The following is a 19,436-nucleotide window of genomic DNA, read 5'->3' on the forward strand; positions in this document are numbered from 1 at the left end:
CACTTGTCTTAGCATAAACTCTGTAAGTGCAGGTTATTATGAGTACGTGTGTCCACTGTGCAGTAAAAGGTGAAGTCAGACGAGTTCACACCAGGTTGACTGACTGACCGAGCTTTTTCACTGAGCAGTTGCTCTGCGAGCGAGACAATTTCTGTTGCTTCTCAGACACAGAGCAGCTGTCCTGGGGCGATGGGGCTCCATAACACTTCTTTAATATGTAGTTCAGAGTAGCAGTCATTTTTAGCACATACTATCTGCATGTGTTAATGTGTCTTACTGAGGTATATTTATATTTATAACACAATTGCCTTTCACCAAACTGGTACTACAAAGAGAGGGAAAAAACTCTATTTTGCATATCTGAAAAGAATTGAATTACACGGAGAGGGGAAAAAGTGTATTTTTATAAGGCTGTGAATTTAAAATAAATAAAAAAAACTGATTAAATTAGGGGTATGTTTTACTCCTGTAACTTATTTCAGAGGCTTCCTATTAGGCTGACTGAAGTGCCTTGGCTAAGAGGCACATTTCCAGGCAGAGTTGAGCAGCAGTATTGGTGAAAGGATAAGCAGAGTGTTTGTCTTATTTGTGAAAGGTCGGATGCTGGCTGGCGAGAGGGCACTGGAGGGCAGCAAAGCAAAACTTTTAAATAAATACAAGTCATTGTCAGGGCAAAGCCTAAGCCTGGATTAAATGGAATGGGTGTTTTTTAAAAGACATCTTATTTACAATTGGATGAATTAATGCAAATTTTCCAATGGGGTCAGTTTTTAAGTTGCTTTTGGAGACAGACCCCAGTGAGGCCCTCCAGGCTGTCCCTATAACTGCTTGCCACGTCTTCCCTGACCACTGTATCTGTGGAGCTGAGCTTAGAGGATTAAACAGAGTTTGGTGTCTAAGAAAGAATTAGCCTTTTATATGTGGAAAATTGTTTGGATTAAAGGGAAAAAATATTTTTTTGTTAGCTGAAGGGTCACATCAGTGTTCCAAAAGGCCATACCTTAAACTGAAGCACTTTTTTAACAAAAAAAAAAAAATCTATAATCACAGATGTCTTGGCTTTGGCCTCTATTGGAACAATAATTATTCAGCAATATCTTAAACTTGCTTTATGTGCTGAGGGCTTGTTCCTGACCAAAGCTACTGACTCCCATCTGTTAACCACTCTGTGAAATCTGTTCATTCCTAAAAATCAGCAGGGGCCATCAGAGACCGTTCCTGCTGAAGACTTCTTTCTTATGTTCTCAGGTATTGGACTATATTGGCTGTACCAACATATGAGAATTTTCCATCACAGAGACTTGATTGCACTTGTTATGCTAATCAGTCTACAGTTGGTGGTGAGAAGAGCTTATTATGGAAAACAGAAACCTAAGGGCTAATTTACATTACTGCTCAAGATGTTTGGTAGGGAACAAGCCTGAAGTAAAGAATTCCAGTCCTAAAATAGGAATAGTCCGTATGTTATTGCCTGCACAACAATGAGCACGTTTCTCATTCCATCCAGACTGCGGACGAATATTAAGATATTTCTGAACTTCTTAAGTTCTAGAGAGAAGATACAAGAACAGCAGTAATGAATTCTTAAAACTTTACCTCAGAATACCCAATGTTTGGAGTTCATACTGTTATTTGTGGTGAAAATGGTTGTACTTTGAAAAGTGCCGAAATGTTAAAGAGGTTCACAAAAGTGTGTGAAAGTTCAAATTATTGAGTTATATTTGCACAAAACTACTGGAACTCCTGTTTTCTCCTGTGACTTATGCTTTTTATAATCTATACGTTGTATTTATGAGATTAAATAATCCATTAAACTATTTATAACCCACTTACTGGACGTGTGTTTTCAGTTTGCTGATTGTGGGTTTCTCTGCATTTTCAGGATGGTCTCATCATTAGTGAGTCACATTTGTTGGTGCGGGTGGGTGTTAATGCTTATACCCTCAGCAATGTATTTGTCACATGGTGATAACGTCTATGAAAATGCCAAGTCCTGCATCAGCACAAACCTTCAGAGCCTGCCATTACTACGGTGATTTATCTCTCTCTCCCTCTCTCTCTCGCTCTCTCTCTCTCTCTGTGTGTTTTTATCTGATAGTACATATCCTTTTTCCTGGCTCTCGGTTTCTGGTCTCCATCCAATCGTTGCCACATACCAAGCAGTTGTTTTTATGCAAAGACATGCAGACTTGACACCCCTTGAATGTGTCCATACACACATGCCAACAATTCCCTAGACATCGCTACACCAGCTCCTCACACACAGATCCAAAACACAGTATTTCTGGCACCTTACATCAGCAGTACTTGACCTTCTCCCTACAGGCAATACCCACACAAACACACACATAGCAGGCATTGTTTTACTTCTTGTTTGGAGTGGATCTGCAGCCCAAGTGTATACTGAGCTCCTATTTGTTATGACTGCAGCATGTAAACAATGGTGTCCCCTCTGGCTCCTGTAGAGCTTAGGGCCAGTCTGATACCAGATACGACTCCAATTTGGAAAAAGTTCAACTTTCTCATTTCCTTCTATTTGGAATGATTCCATATAATGTGCTGCTCATTTGTGCTTGTTTTTTTTTCCTTGCTAAGCACAAGCATATTTTCACTACAGTATATTGTGTTCTTTGACACATAAACAGCATATCCTAAGCTTTAGGACATATTTAAACCATACTTTGAACAGTTTTTAAGTGACGTGTCATGTAAAAGTTTCTCATCAACCAGTGGGCCGTGTACTCTGTCCTTGAATCACGCTGCTGCGAAATGCACAAATTGCCCTTCTGTGACTGCGAATGCCCTTTACAGTTGTACCACGCCCTCTTAAAATGTCTATTGTTTTGTTTTTTGTTGTTGTTTTTTAACTGCTATTATAAGTACACTATGGGAGGTCAGACTGAGGAAAAAATGAAGACAGAAATTCAAAATGCTTGTGTTTGAGGTTACTGTATTTAAGAAATGCTTTCTTGAATGCAAAGAAATATATATTTCAGAAGATACATCCAGTGCATAACAAACCATTTACCAGGGGGAAAAAAACAACCCCGAAAAGAATTACAAGCAACTTTCTCATCATAAACAAGCTCACTTTATGGATATTGTCCAGCTGCCCAACACATACATACATACTCGCATTCACACACATACTCTGTCTCCCTTTCTCTCTTTTCCATCACTGCTTGCTCTCCCGGTTGAGGACATCAAAGGTCATGAGCACGGCCAAGTCACCGGTGTCTGAAGTGGCTGCAGTCAGTTTAATTTGAGTGATGTTCCCTGTAAAGACCCTGCCCTCCCACACCCTGCATTTATTCATTTTTAATTCCACTCGCTGCTCTGCGAGCACACTTACTCTCCGTGTTGCCGGCACCCGCACACGGAAGCACACCCAGCTCTGTGGGGCCAGCACGCCTCCACGTGGTTCCAGCAGCACACACCCTTTCCCCCATGCTGAATACACACATGGGAATGGTTCTCCACATCTGTCGCATGCACTTCGCAGCACGTAGTCGCACAGCGGAGCGTAGTCTTGCTGAGGGGGTGTGCGTCCATACAAACCCAGGCGATAGACTCCAGGCTGCGGTACACACACGCTCACTGTCACCTTGCTGTCTGTGAATGTGAGCAAAATGTGTCGTGACAGTGGAAAGCCGGCCTGATTCGGTTTCTCATATGACTCTGCACTGAGGACTGCGTGCATTTGCAGCTGAGATGAGGTGCAGTGGAAAGTAATATTACAGCGACCCTGAGGCAAATTCACCAATGCCCCTGTGTGGCTAAAGTGCGACAGTCCAGCTGCTTGTGTGCGCATTCCTGGTCCACACCATGGACTAAGATCAGGAGGGTATAGCACATTCTGATTCACTCCTAAGCCCCTGCATCGCAACAGGAAATTCCCTACATTCTGAAAGGAGCCACTTCCATCATCGTAATCACGCACAAACACAGAAAGACGGTAGTAGCCTTTGTACGGGCATAGCACGTTGCACACCACTTGCTCTGCTGCTATTTGCAGTGCCAGGCAGCGCTTAGCCAGAGCGAAGTCGAGTTCAGGGTGTATGAGCTCGCACACCATCATCAGGGGGCGCGAGGTGTGTAGCACCACCTCACACTCTCCTCTCTCAGAAACCTCCAGAGTGTCTTGGCTTGGCACACTGCAGCCCTTTATCCCATGCACCAATGCACTGGAACCTAAACCCCAACTCAGATAGGGGTTAGCGGGCAGCGACTGGCTCTGCTGGACAGATGGACACTCAATCTCCAGAGTACAGACCCAGAGCAGAGTGCCAGAGTCACCCTCTGGTCGTGCGAATAGCTTCAGCTCATAGGCTCCTGGCTCTGGTGGCAGCAGACGCAGATTCATGCCCTGCTGCGTCACTGACAGCAAACCACATGAGCCGTCGACCTCGTTCTGCCCTGCAGCTCCTGTCTCCGAGTCCCGCTGCCTGAGCTCATAGGCAAAGGTCAACCGTCCGCACGAGCTCACAGACACCGTTGTCTCCCCGTCATCTGTGGGAGACACAAAAGATTTTACAAAACGTTACAGGGTTCTTAGCCAGGTTCAGTGTTCAAACTAGACAGTCGCAATTTTGTAAGAAGTTGCCTAAACTACCTAAAGTCTTATTTTAAAAACAAACAAACAAAAAAAAAAACCCAAATACGATTAGGGTGGGGTGTGTTGTTCACCACTCACAACATTTCTTACAACTCTTACAACATTTGTATGGAAACTATGTTGTTGGAAAGGGAGTTTTCACTTTTATGTTTTCCTTTCAGTGTTTATATATTTGTATCCCTTGCTGTGTGCAGAGGGTATTCTGTCACTGTCTCAGGAAATCTTAGTAACAATAACATATTGGCCCTCCTTCCCCCTGAGACGCTTTAATCTTTAAAGCACACAATAACTTCACAAACAGAAGAAGAATGTTATTTTGGGCCTCTCTGATGTACGGCCCCCGAGCTACGGAGACTGAGCTAAGGATCCAGATATGAACTCGGTCTGTACTGTGCTGTACTGTATGTCTACACACTGTTTTTCTGCATGCAAATCTGTGTTTTCCCTCTGCATTATTGATAGTGTGGGTGAGAACATACATTAATTCCTTTATTCTTATTATTTATTTTGTGTAAAGCATTTGTACACATGTGGGTGTGTGACCTGTGGTTATTTTGTACTGTGTGGGTTGTAGAAGGGTCAGTCCCAGCGTGTAGAATGCTGAGGTTTTTATTGGTATCAGTTCGAACTGCTCCAGAGAGATCAGACTGTCTAGCAGTTGCCAGTTCTCTTCATCAGGAAAGTGAGAGTTTATCAATTCTCCCGGCTCAGTCAGGAAGTAAAAATCGTCAAATCTAAAAGACGTACCACAACGAGTTATTCACCATCTCTTTTCTAATATTTAAACAAGCAATGAATAGCAATGTTAATATACTGTAAAACAATAGTGCTATGAGTATTTAGCACTTATCTTTGCACATGTGTATCCTGTATACAGATGTGACTAGTGCAAAGAATTCTAACCTCTTAACAAAAGTTTTGGTGTCCATGTTGACAGTGCCAGCCCCCCAACAGGCGTCCAGAAGCCCCCACTGCCCCTTCACCCACACAGCATTCCACATGTGGTCAGAAGGCTTATCTGCCAGCCTGTGCCCAGGCCAATGCCCAATGCCTTTACTGTACCCACTCACCTCTTCACACTGAATACCAACTTCCCTACAGAACACAGAGAGAAAACAAGTACAGCTCACACTATACTTCAGGTAAACTCTAAATATTTATGGTATAATGGTACTGCTCTAATGCTAATGCATATGGAAATGAAAGAATGGGCACGAGTGTTCGCTGAATGATTTCATTAGCATTAAAACAATATTACGTGGCATTACTCCATCTTATGCATTGTTTCTTAAAACACGTATGGAATATTTATGAGAGAATCTGAAGAGGCTTCTGAGATGGCTTGTCCACCACTATCACAAGCCCAACATTCTTCACGCTGGCAGTCACCTGCACATTTCAAGACAGATGCTGGAAAATCCACTGCATAGTCCTCGACCTGCCTTAATGACTTCCTCTGGGGTGCAGAGCTTTGGGGATAGACCCAGGTACCCATCCAAATCATATTCTGCACACACACACAAGCACACAATATATTCATAGAGCACCATGCGTCATATGTTTTTTTTCCCCCTACATTTTACAGTATTTGTGCTTACTACATGCAGTGTTTACTCCACTCAAGAAAAGAAAAATGCCATTCTGTTTTACTAGTTCATTTAGTGTTTAGATTCTCTTGCTGTTTCAGTGAAAGTGTGTGTATGTACTTACCAATATTATGGCAGAGCCAGACCCATATGGCCCTGATTTTTTCTAGCTCATTTCTGGCCCCCTGTGTAATTACGCGAGCAATGTTCTGAGGTGAGAACACTCTCTGCTCTTTCAGCTGAAATACAATAAGAACTGAGACCATGTATCATTAGATTGATTAATTAGACAATAATATTAAACCTTCTTTCATTGCGCTGTTCAGAAATTCTACCTAGAAGTAAAAGCAAAACTAGACACGCCTTTGTCTTTCAGTCTTATCTTGGCGAATTTAACATGGAGGAAGAAAACAGTCAAGTTTTAGAATGCCACTGTTTATATGAATCTGTTGATAATTTGATATGTATACAATTATGAATGCTTTCACTGAGTTAGCAGTGCACGTGGTTTTATGTAGCTACACACATTGCCTGGCAGGGGTGGAAAATGTACTGAGGGTATATACAAAGTATAGACAATGTGTCAAAATCTTACTCAATTAAAAGTGGAAGTCTCCAGCTAAAAATGTACTCAAGACAAAGTAAAGTTTCTACTTTTAAATGTACTGAAGTTTTTTTTTTTTTTTTAAATAACTGGTTTGTTTTCATGTATAAAGTTACCTTTATTATGTATCAGAAAAGGATTATCATTTTAAAGCGACTATGCTGTTTTGCCTGAAACCATCAATCAGTCTCTGTATGTTTGCTGGTCATATGCGTGGTTAACATGACATATTTTACTAATGAATTAATCAGAAGTGAAATAATTTGTAAATATCCAAAATGTACTGTTAGCTAGAATTCAACCTACTCCCTAGCCAATTATGTTAGTTTCTGGAATCAATGCTAGTTAAACCCTCATTAGCAGAGAAAACAGGCAAAATGTGTCCAAATTTTAATGGTAGGCAATTAGCTCAATACTTCAACTTGCTTTTTCAAATTAGACAGAGTTCATGCCTTCTTGGGAGGCAAAGGAGACACCTCATGTTATACAAGTCTTTGCTTTCTCTAGTATATTTAAACACTGAGGTCAGCCAGGAGCGCTCATCCTCAAGATCGATACTGCAGTCTAATGGCTTATACATCTTCATATGCACATGGATATCTATATTGTTAACTAAATTGTGAAGCATAAGAAGGTCACTGCAAATTATGAACTGGTACAATGCTTGATTAGTAGTCTAAACTGATATGACTGGATGCTAAACCAGGCCCATTACCTTGGTATACAGCATACATTTTTTTCATTGGTTGGAAGGAAAAAAAAAAAAAGAGTCTTTTGTGATTTGTAATGTCTACTTTGAAGGTATAAATAAAAAATGTAAGGCGTAAAAAGCATTTTGTTCTTGCAAATGAAGAAAAGAGGTAAGAGTATAAGTAGTCGATTTCAATAATACTAAAATAAAGTAAAGTAATACTTAAGTAGAGTAATGAAGCACAATTACTGAAGTATTTTCCACCCTCGTCATCAGGTGTACATACCGTTAAGGTGCATTTTTGTAGGTTAACAGTAAGGGACCACCATAGTTCCTCAACTGACCAGATATTATTTTGGTGGTGGAGCATTCTTAGCACAACAGTGACACTGTCATGATAGTGGCATGTTAGTGTGTGCAGTGCTGGGAAAAGTGCATCAGGCACAACAGCACTGGGTTGAGAAGTGTTCAATAATGAAAAATTATTCTATTCAGCCAACAGTAGTGCCGTGGTCGGAAACTGAGCACTGATGATGAGCAAAAGGATGATTTAAAACAAGCTCTGTATGGAAATAACTAGCTATATTCTCTAACTGTACACAGATTTGAACACCAATCAAAACTGAACACAAAACTAAACACAATTTAAATACATTAAATTTGATTTTATAACAATAGAGATTGTCACAGAAATCTGGATGTAGATCTAGATCTTAATGAATGGCCAAGAGGAGACAGTGTCAAGGAATAACTCTCCGAGATGACATGAGAGAGAAACCTGGAGACTTAAAAGAAAAAAAGTGGGAACTATAGTAAACAGTTACATAAAAGAAAGGCAAACAGTACTATGCATGTTGAAGGAATGTTTGGTGTGATCATGGGTCCTGGGATGTGCAGTATTTAAAATCACATCAGGAGATCTTGAGAAGTGTAACTCTGTGGTAGCCGAGTCAGAATATTCACTGCAGCAAGAACATGAGTCTAAGGCATAAAGTTTAATAAGGTGTGTTTAATAAAGAGACCAGTAAATGTATACAATGTTAAAAACAACAACAAAAAAACAAAAAAAAACAACCCAGTAGCAGTGCTGCAACTGCAACTGATACTGTGCAACCACAAGTAACAAGCTACTACCATATCAGTGGTCCACCATACAAGTCATTTCTGGTCAGTGATGATCTTAAGGTGTTTCTGCATGTGTGTAGCACATGATGTGTGTAGACAGTGAAATGTCTACTATAATTATAGAGCTAAAACCTATTTATATGATAGGTGGACATGTGAAAATGGCAGATGAATGTAACAATAAGGTAGGTGCCACTAAACTCTCAACTCCATGTACAGTAGACTGTGTACCATCACATAGTGAAATTTTCTGTATGGTCATAGTTCAAATACAACAATATTACAATGTACTGATGCCCATAGTTTAATGTATTCAACACTAGCATTCGGCTACCAGACATTATTAAGAAATATCTTTATATTGATTTTTTTTATCGTTGTGTGTGTGTGTGTGTGTGTGTGTGTGTGTGTGTGTGTGTGTGTTACCTCCCTCCCTTTGCTAATTACGTGTGTGTCCACTTTGTGGAAGACCCCGGTGCTGCTGAACAGCTGTCTTCTTGGCTGCCTCTGACAGGAGGAGCGTATGGGTAGACCAGCTTTCCTGGGCTGTGTGCCAGGATTGGTGTGTGAGAGAGGCTTTGCTGGCTCTTCTTTATTGCTTGCCACTGTGCTCCTCTTCCTTACAGTCACACACTTTGCTGCGCTCTCTGCAGAGAGCTGGCGCTTTGTACTAGGACGTTGTTCTTCATATTGCAGGCTTGCCCATTTCTCGAACACAGTCTTGTAGGAAACCTTGCCTTTAGACTGGCTACTCTCCACAGATGATGAATCTCTGTCCTGTTTATCAGATGTCGGATAGGTTTTAATGGTATCATTTGTGTTTATGGCAGGCTCTGGATGAGGACTGCCATTTGCAGAGTAGCCCGTATTTGTGTTCTGGAGGTCAGAATCTGTGCTGGAAGCTTGTGCTTCTCTGACCTTGAATGCAGACACTGTGTCCTTATACTCCAGCTTTGAGTTGTTTTGGTTTGGGTTTTTATTTGGGTCCTTTGCTGCTTTTAGTGTTCCTTGCACCAGTCGTTCGATGTCTTGGTGAGATCTCTGCTCTGCGAGTGGCTGTTCATCAGCTTGGGCGTGGCACGGTGAGCAAGAAAAAGGGAAGGAGACCTTCTGAACCATGACATCTGTCATCTTGCTGTCTGAATGTACATAAATGCGTATAGAGTTTCTGGAGTTAGGTTAGCTAGATATATTTTAACATCTATGTAAAACATTTTATTGAACACTTTTGGTCAAGCATTGAAATGATGCAATGCACTTAAAAAAAAAACCACACAAACATTTTCAGGTAAGCTCAGAACCTTACTTTGAATTAGCTGTTCTCTCCAGGATAGTCTGCAGGTATATTAATCCTCCATTGATAATTGAACAGAGAGATGAATAACATTAGGAACGTTTGTTCTCTGTTGTAGGGGGGTTCTGTATATATCTATCCCCTCACTTGCTGTATCCACCCCTCAGAAAGAATAACAGCCTAAAAATATATTTGGGCTTAACAGAAGAGCCAATGAGCTAAAAGGGAAAGTGGTGGAAGGAGGGGGTGTTAGTAGATGTTGGAAAGGGTGACAAGGGCGGCATGTTAAAGATAAGAGTGTAAAGAAATGTGCACACAAACATGTGATGGCATTAGGTATTTGTCTTTAATGCACTGTAAAATATACTTTGTGCAGAAAGCAACATTTAAAAAGTGAGCCAAGACAGGTCTGAGTATCCAAACCCACTTTACACAAGGACAAATGAATTTTCTTTCTTCTGAAACATGGTTTCTTCTTACCGCTGTACTTCAGTAAATATAATCACTAATACCTAGAGTAATCATGACCTTGATGGATACTGTATCTATGTGCATGAAAACATATCAGTTCTTATTTCTATACATAGAGCTTCTACACTTAAAAACTGTCCTCAGTGACTCAGAGACTATGTTAGTCAGGCTGGGGTCCTCAAGGGTCTTCTCACATACAACACTCTAGAAGGCCAAATTAGCACTAAACAAATTACCCACCAACTGCCTGCCAATATGGCCTCAGTGCGACTCTGGGCATTACACTCGCCTACCCCTGTTCTGTATCCTACACACAAGCAATTTAACATTATACCACTGTATGCCATTGCATGCTTTGTGGGGTAATTTTTGTACACTGGACAGGTTTTGAACATCTTTGTAGTCTGCATATTTATAAATGTGGCTATGTGTATGTGTACTAGGAAAATAATCAATCACTAGGTAATTTAGTCTGCATTCCAGGAAAACCTGGTTATTAATGTGATTCATGTAGTAGATTGTATATGCAGCCAATGATCATTTTTTTAATCTACCTATCATATATATATATATATATATATATATATATATATATATATATATATATATATATATATATATATAGATAGATAGATAGATAGATAGATAGATATAGATAGATATATAGATATAGATCATAGGCCTCGATACTGACCGTATGCTTCAACCAGGTCTATTATTTGAGTCAACTACAGTACACACATGGTGTCATAAGCTAGATAAGATGAAAGGGGGCTTAAGAAACCAGCGGTCACTTAGGGACATTGCTATTCATATTCAAAGATGGGCTACGCATACAGAATATGCAATCACCTGGAGATTTGGTTGTTTAGTAGTGTCTAGACCACTGCCTTTAAACACAAGCACTTGTGTTTAAATCCCCCCCCCAACAAAAAAAATACTAATAATAATTATTGAAAATCCATGATAGAAAATGTGGACTGAAGAAAGAAGTAGTTTTTTTTTTTGTTGTCAATTGTAAAATAAAAAGACGAATACAATGATATATGATGAAGATGGCAAGCACTGAAATAAACATATAATAGCAGTCAGGTATATTGTCAACATTTTGATTCCTGAATAATCCTAGTAGTAATTATCACATCAGTAACTGCAAATTTGGTTTAATTTAACAATATGGCTTCCTCCCTCATTGTTTGGCAGTTTGTAAAATAGCATTTGACTACAGCCTCACTTTAAGTGCAAAGTCCTCAAGTCTGTGTCTGATTAAAATGTGGTCTCCTCCAATGACTTTTCATTGGCTTTAAACAGACGATACTCTTAATTAATTAATAGTGTTATACATTTAATAGTGGTCTCAGACGGCATTCCATAGTGTATTTACAGACCAAAACCCTGAATTTACAGCTGAGGCTTGAATACAGGTGTGTGCAATTTCAATACTAAATCCCCACTGAGTGTGCTTAACTCAACTGAATATGACCCTTAATGACTATTTAGCGGTTGCAAGCATATATATTATAACTTCTTGTTTTATTAAGTAATGATTTGGCTATATATCCATCCCAAAATACACCTAACTATTCTTTCAGTGCTTTCTCTGGTTGCCTACTCTATGCTCTATGATTGAGTAGAAGATGGTCAGGGAGGTTTCCTTTGGAATTAGTTGAGTACTGAGGTGTTCTGATTTCCTTGCCAAGTATTAATAGCAAAATCACCAACTTTATGACCATGACCCTACATGAGTAGGTCCTGTCTACGTTACACTCATCCTCTGGCTCATCCTCTCTTTCACTTGACTGACCCAGGGATGGTGATACCTTCTTGTGCACATACACCATATGGAGCATTCTGTAAAACAAATTATGACTATGGTTGGTACTACAGGTATCCTGTCCTCCAGTGCTAACAATAGATTTAACAGGTGGTTAAGATTGTGTTCCCATCAATAGCGGTGTTAACCTTGTTAGCTTCATTCAGCTACTACTGCTCGGTGTTGTTACTCTGTGTTGGCACTCACCTCTCATTTTTCCACCTGGGTTGGTTTTCCTTAGCGCCATTTCCTCTGAGCATTAGCATTTAATAAAATAATAAAATAGCTGTGACAGCCACACTCAAAATGGTGGCAGTCCAAGTGACATGTAACCTGCGTGACTAAACATGCTCTTTCACACAATGCTGGTTGCAATAGATTTCATTATGCCACAGTGCAAGGATTTTATCAAGAGCTTTAAAGGACTGACATCTCAACCATGCCTGGGTTTTGTGGGGCACGTTTGAGGTATATGACCACAAGTAGGTCAGCCTGGGCCACATCCCTAATCTTGATACCTCCCTTCCCCGCTCTATGCCCAAATGTGTGCTACTAGAACATTAATGCATGGTTGATGGGCTAGTGAGACCTTATGATATTACATTGTGTAAGGTATACATTGGCAATATGTTAGTTATTGTACTGCTGGCATTGAAACAAACTCTCCAGTCTGCAGATGCTGATCCCTCTGTGAGGGAGCTGACTGACCCTTCACTCCTGGCAGTGGAACACCTAGGCCAGGACATGGAATGACTCTCCACCTATGTAATTTGCTCATGATGCCAAGTGTAGTTAGCACAGCCTGCCTTGCCAGATATCCATTCTTCTGTTTTCCACATTAACTGAACTACCTCCTTGAAAATTTGCAATTACCTGTTCACAGAACTGCTACAAGAGAGCGTATCCAGCATATCTGACTTCATCAGCCTGATAGGTAGGCAGTGCATAACATGTGTATCTGTTAAATTCTGGAGCTTTCTTGCTCACTTTAAGGTCATTTGTAATTTTGTGGCCCTTGGTAGTTGATGTAGAACATTACCATGGTGGTGTCAGTCCACACGTGTGGCCCCGTTAGGGGGTCCTGAAAATGTTGTGGCACTAGCCACATAACTTCAATTTCCAGGATGTTGATATGCGGAATTACCCCCTCCCCCTAAACACTACTGATTTTGTGATGTGGCTAATAGTGTTGACATTCAGATAAATCTGTGATGCAACAATGCCAATTTTTACTACTGGGGTAGCAAATAAAAGCATACCACTGAACAGTCTGCAAGATTAGGACATTTGTCTGGCTCATCACCTGCTGTTGGGCCTCCCCAAGAGATTATGCATGGCATTGCAGGGGCTCGAAGACGTCTTGCAGATTTGAACACTGTGGGTGTCTCTGCTAACCCCAAGGGAAGGTTACTTCACTCTGCTGATGTGAAAAACCAGGGAATTGCCTGTATTCCACACCGGTTTAAATGTGGGAATGCATCTTTCAGAACAGTGTTTGTTGACAGAACAATTGATGGACTGGCAACTGGTTTAAGAAAATCCAAGTCCAGTATGGGGAGTATACATTTTCTATTGGATCAGAAAGTATCTTGAAAATAACCTGGCCAGGCACTTTGGCTTGTGTACTGCTTAGGCACTGCCATGGTGCAGTAACTCAACAGGTAACTACACTAATCATAAATCACAGTGAAAATTCATGAAACACATAAACAGGACAATGTCCTGGTAGGAAATAATAGAATTTCACATTGTACAGTATATACTTAGAAAATGATGGAAGGCTTAATATCAAATTCTTTGTTTAAGCCCATTTTAAGTACCACATTCTGCTATTCTTTCTGATTTTAAATAAGCTACATTGCCATTTCAAAATGTCTTGTGTAGTGCAAGTAGGTATGTAGAAACCAGGCAATAACATTTTTATGACAAAAAGGGGCTCCACTGAAAAGATAATATCATTCTATATAAGTGTTTCCCTGACTGGTCCAGGTACCTCTTAACAGAGGAGTTGAAATACTTTTCCTATACCACCCAGACAATAAATTTACAATTCACCATATTAGGACCAAATCTAGTGCTGTATTTGCCCTGGATCTGCTTAGAAGTGCAAGCTGGTGTCTTTTTGCATATTAACCCAATATCAGAACTGATTTCTTTATAAGAATCTTAGCCAAATCAGATTTAGAATCTGTATTTTCAATATATATACAAGTGGCCTTGTCTCCCCTGTTGGCTAGTGGCATCAAGATAGGTATTAGGCTCATCAGCCCAATGTGTGGCATATATTATGCTTGCCAATCAAATTCAGCTAGCCTACCAGGTGTGGTATTGGCATCTGTGGATCAGTGATTCCTTTGGGCTTGCTGGGACTACAAACTTTTTAGGAGTAACTTATTAACCTATGGTTGGACCCCAAAGGCTAGAGACAGGTGTCCCTCTCAGTGAGAGAAGCCCAAAGATTTTAGCTGAAGCACAATATTAAGTAAAGGAATCCACTTGGGAGGGGTGACCTATTGGAAAGAGACAATCCCCACAGATCAAAAACCACAAACAAACATGATTTGTCTAGGGGCGCCCAAACATTTGCATACAACTTTATATATTATATGCATTTCCTCCTTTACCACCAATTCTTCCCACACTGCATGAGTCCTGCTCATGACCCTGACCTGGCTGGCAAGACCTTGGTTTCCACTACTGCTTTTGTTAGTGGCTGTAATACAGTACCCTGTGGCCTCTTCCGCTGCTTTGGCACTCTTATCCAGGTCACCTACGTCCATGGGGCAGGCCCCTTGGACTGAATCACTAGCTGGAAACTGCAATTTAGCAGTCCGGGAACCACTTCTAGACACAAGGGCCCCTAGCATACATACCTTGTATGCCCTTAGTTGTAACTAGTTCTGTGAATGGTGTTCACCTCTTCAGCTGGATCTGGTTCAATGGCTCAATTCCCAAAATACTTAATTTTCTTCTGGGACTGTAAGGCAGTAACACATTCCCATCTAAAAGGTGTACGTCATCCTTCAGATCCCACAGTAGTGTGGATGTCATCGCTCTAGGGTATCATATGCTTAATACTGACTTTCTAAAAGGAGCAAGGTGCCTCCATCCACCACAATTTGGATCCCTCCTTTTGCTGGAATCCCTTCCTTACAAACCTATGCAGGATGCTGAACTACAATGGGATCTCAAAAAATAGCCTTCTTCTTCATTCCTCAACATATTATTGTGCTGTTGTGTCATGTAGTTACACGGCGTTGTGTTGTTTGACCCACCAAAAAAGAAAAATATGTCAGAATGTCAACCACACTTTATTTTAAAGGTATTGTACACTAATCAGCCATAACATTAAAACCACCTACATTGTTATATTGAGCCAAACAACTTAGATGTTGATAAAATTCACTTGATGCACTGTGGACATGGTTACACTGTGTGTGATTAAAGGCATTAGAGAATCAGAGACACTGAATACTGATGAATTTTTCAGCAAAAGGATATTATGAGTCGACTCATGTTCCCCTAAAAGAACTAGCTCAGAGTCAACTTTTTCATGAACAACACATCATTAATTGACTCCTCTTCACGTACACTGGTAAATCAGCTAGCTAATATCATGTGCAATGAAGGGAGAAGCATTAAATTTCAATACAAGCAAACATCTGCTTTGAAATCAGTCTATTGTAACCTTGTGCTGTTTCAAACCTGAGCAGAAATATGCTGATTCATTATTTAATGTTATGAAACCAGGAGATAAATGAGCTTCATGTAATCATACTGACCTGTTTGACCAAGTGTCCTGAGAGAAGTGTTGAGCACTAGCTCATTAGCTAATATATAAGCCCTATGTGCTGCAGTTATCTAACATTTTCATGCAAGTGGTTCATGCAAAATGAGTGCTTTATCTTACTCTCTAACTATATAACGAAACACTCATTATGCAACTGATCATTATGCAGATGTGGCCAATAATTCAAACAGTTTACCAGTTTGTAACATTAATTTTAGCATGATTTGTACTGAAGGAGCAATGTTAATCTGATGTCTGTATCCCTTTTGTGTTCAATGTTTTTTTTTCTCCATCTTATAAAAACAATTTGAAGATTCTCCCTTTGTTATATTTCTTTTGATAGCAATGTTTGTCTACACTGGGCACAGTGTTGCCATTTTAGGGATTTTGTCACTAGATTTGTTGATGTTTTAGAGCCCTTTAGAGATTAGTGCTAAAACTAGAGACTTTTTTAAACAGACATGTCCTGCACTCTTTATGGCTCTCCAGTTAACATCACAGCTGGTTTTTGGAGTATGTCGGAAGACTCACCACCAGTGTGTAAAGCCTCACAGAGCATTTTGTAAATGCATACATTTGTTTGAGTCTATTTTCTAAGTACATAAATAGTTCATTTGTTGTGCTATATTCTATTCTGTTCTGTTGTAAGTGTCATCAGAAAAAATCTTCTTTCTTCATGTAACACGTTTTGATATCTAAATGACTACAGTGATTAAAGGAATATGTAAATTAATATCTGGACAAATAGGGGCTCAGTGATTGACAGGATGAATGTGAAAGCAACAAAAAACAGCCATGGTCTTCTGTTTTATCTCAGGCATATGAATATGCTTTGATGCGTTCTCCATACATTCTTCCATCATGTGTTATATGTCACCTGCATATGAGCATCAGAACTGGACCATAGAGCAATGTAAGAAGATGGCCTGTTCTGATGAATTTACATCTTTTACATAATGTGGGCGGCTGGGTGCATGTACGTCACCTTACCTGGGGAAGAGATGGCACCAGGATGCACTATGGGAAGATGGGAAGAAGAAGGCAAGTCGGCGGAGCAGTATGATGCTCTGTTCAGTGTTCTGCTGGGAAACCTTGGGTCCTGGCATTCATGTGGATGTTACTTCGACCTGTATCACCTACCTAAACATTGCTGCAGACCAAGTACACTTCTTCATGGCAACGGTATTCCCTAATAGCAGTGGCCTCTTTCAGCAGGATAATGTGCCCTGTCACACTGCATAAATTGTTCAGGAATGGTTTGAGGAACATGACAAAGAGTTCAAGGTGTTGACTTGACCTACAAATTCCCCAGACCTCAATCCGATCCAGCGTCTGTGGGATGTACTGGACAAACAAGTCTGATCCATGGAGGCCCCACCTCGCATCTTACATGACTTAAATGATCTACTGCTAACATTTTTGTTTCAGATACCACAGCAGACCTTCAGAGGTCTTGTGGAGTCCAAGCCTCGAGAAGTTAGAGATGTTTTGGCAGCACAAAGGAGACCTACATAACATTAGGCAGGTGGTTTTAATTTTATGGCTGATTGGTGTACTTGATACTGGCTGATATTCGGACATATTTTTCTTTTCTTTTTTTTTTTTTTTTTTTTTGACCCTTTAGCAGGTCAAACAACTCGACACCGTGTACGTATAGGACTGTTTTCTCAAATCAGACTGTTCCCATAATCAAAATTAAGATTGCGGCCATTCAATTTGTCACCTCGTCTGGACTGGTCAAAGCCAAAGGTCTTGAGCTACGTCCACAATCGCGTACTAACCTACTAACAAGTGCATTTCGCCCTGGTCAGTTTACTGCTGCCTGCACTTTCCTGTGTAATAGAATGTGGTTTGAGACACAGCCTTTATCCGCCTTGCACTCGGGGGCGCGTGCTGTCACACACACCTGCGGAACACCCGCGCGCCTCACTGTGCGCGCACTGAGGGGAAGAGGTTAGGTGAAGCGGAGGGCTGTTAAATGTTTGTCAAGAGGATGTTTTGAGGAAAGAAAAACATTTCCTGGAACTTTTCTTTGCAGAAAAAACCCCTTTTCCAAAACTGAAGAGAAGATGGAAACTGACAGCGACGGAGGAGACATGAGGGGAGTGACCGTGAACAGATTCGTGGAAGGTAAGAACTTCGACGGTGAACTTGTGAGATGAAGTATCTGAAAATGACCGTTATCTTGAGTTTTAAACATGGACATCATCCTCTCACAAACAGTATTGAGTCTGACGGCAGCATCTTGGTTCACAGGCTGTTGAATTTTACTGTCCATGTAGGTTATAGCAAAAAAAAAAAAAAAAAAAATGCTAAACACATACAGTCAACACAATAAGGTCTAATTTAACACTTTTAAACGCGTCATTTGAATTCTCGATTCTGATTGGCTGACAGACGTTCTGAGGCGTGCAATTAGTTGACAGTAAACGCATAGCTAAAGTAGTTCCAGTCAGGTCTTGACCGCATTACAGTTCTATATGACTTCGCCAAGTTAAGTGAAATAACGGAAAAGTTAGCCTGCTGAAATTATTAACGACGGGTCGTGATATATATATATATATATATATATATATATATATATATATATATATATGTATATGTATATATATATATATATATATATATATATATGTATATATATATATATGTATATATATATATATATATATATATATATATATATATATATATATGTTTGTGTGTGTGTGTATGTTACGTAGCCGAGGTGGTAATGCGACCACGAGGCGAATAGGAGGATTGAGCGAGCAAAAAAAGAAAAGAAAAGGAGAGCGCGAGAGCATGTGCAGTAATGAGAGAGAGAGAGAGAGAGAGAGAGAGAGAGAGAGAAGCCGGTGAACAAGTATAATTGTTTGTTTATTTATTCATTATGTTTTCTGCGTACAGTAGTAATAAGGTATTGATGTATTGATTTGTTCTGTTTTTATATTATCAGCATAAAACGAAAAAAAAAGTGAACGCTCTCTCTCTCCAATAACTGCATGTCAATAGCTCGGGCCTGCGTTACTAGCTCTAGCAACGGATGCTTGAGTTGGGACGCGTAATAAATTAGTTCCACACACGAGCGTTTTAAGGAAAAAAACCTGACAAATGTCTTGAGGTGGTGTAACTGTGGTATAAGCGGAATAATTGACTCTGTTCCGTTGAATTAGTAGAAAATAATACAGACCGCGAGGTGGTAATGCGGCCACAGTTATTCCTTACATATATACAGCACAGCAGGAACACTATTACCTTAACACTGTACAATCCATTAAACACTAAATGTTTACTGACGGGTATAAGTGAATGACTGAGAAATATTGGTAAATATATTGCACTATATTAAAACAAACTTTGAATCTGCCAGGAGGATTTATTCCTCAGGATCAGCCTGCATTATTTCTTACTGTTGAATTTAGATAACTCCATGAGGACTTTACACAC

At 40.1% G+C, this 19,436-nt stretch overlaps 2 protein-coding genes across 3 annotated transcripts in view; one reads left to right on the plus strand and one right to left on the minus strand.

The window, feature by feature from the left end:
• Positions 1-1,722: 1,722 nt before the first annotated feature.
• On the minus strand, positions 1,723-10,680 carry ky (kyphoscoliosis peptidase). The gene is made up of 7 exons (XM_053620954.1): positions 9,928-10,680; positions 9,048-9,760; positions 6,326-6,440; positions 6,005-6,122; positions 5,519-5,710; positions 5,159-5,349; positions 1,723-4,509 (listed from the first exon to the last, which is right to left on the minus strand). Exons 2-7 carry the CDS (start codon positions 9,750-9,752, stop codon positions 3,176-3,178), a joined length of 2,655 nt encoding a protein of 884 aa, XP_053476929.1. The 5' UTR covers positions 9,753-9,760; positions 9,928-10,680; the 3' UTR covers positions 1,723-3,175.
• A 5,951-nt stretch (positions 10,681-16,631) lies between these two features.
• The window catches only part of slc4a11 (solute carrier family 4 member 11), a 67,027-nt gene continuing 64,222 nt past the window's right edge, over positions 16,632-19,436 (plus strand). For both annotated transcript variants that reach the window (XM_053620955.1, XM_053620956.1), the window contains exon 1: positions 16,632-18,119. In XM_053620955.1, the coding sequence (XP_053476930.1) occupies positions 18,059-18,119 (61 nt within the window). In that variant the 5' untranslated portion in view covers positions 16,632-18,058. The remainder of the gene's footprint in view (positions 18,120-19,436) is intronic.

Source organism: Ictalurus furcatus, chromosome 3 (assembly GCF_023375685.1).
Source record: "Ictalurus furcatus strain D&B chromosome 3, Billie_1.0, whole genome shotgun sequence".
In the NCBI taxonomy this organism is placed as follows: Eukaryota; Metazoa; Chordata; class Actinopteri; order Siluriformes; family Ictaluridae; genus Ictalurus; species Ictalurus furcatus.

What these genes read in the sequence shown, in the direction of transcription:
- ky (XM_053620954.1), bottom strand. Translation starts at nt 9,752, where the DNA reads ATGACAGATGTCATGGTTCAGAAGGTCTCCTTCCCTTTTTCTTGCTCA. An exon ending in TAATTAGCAAAGGGAGGGAG is followed by an intron (nt 6,441 to 9,047) that starts GTAACACACACA and finishes ATTGTATTTCAG; the next exon opens with CTGAAAGAGCAGAGAGTGTT. An exon ending in CTGGCTCTGCCATAATATTG is followed by an intron (nt 6,123 to 6,325) that starts GTAAGTACATAC and finishes GTGTGTGTGCAG; the next exon opens with AATATGATTTGGATGGGTAC.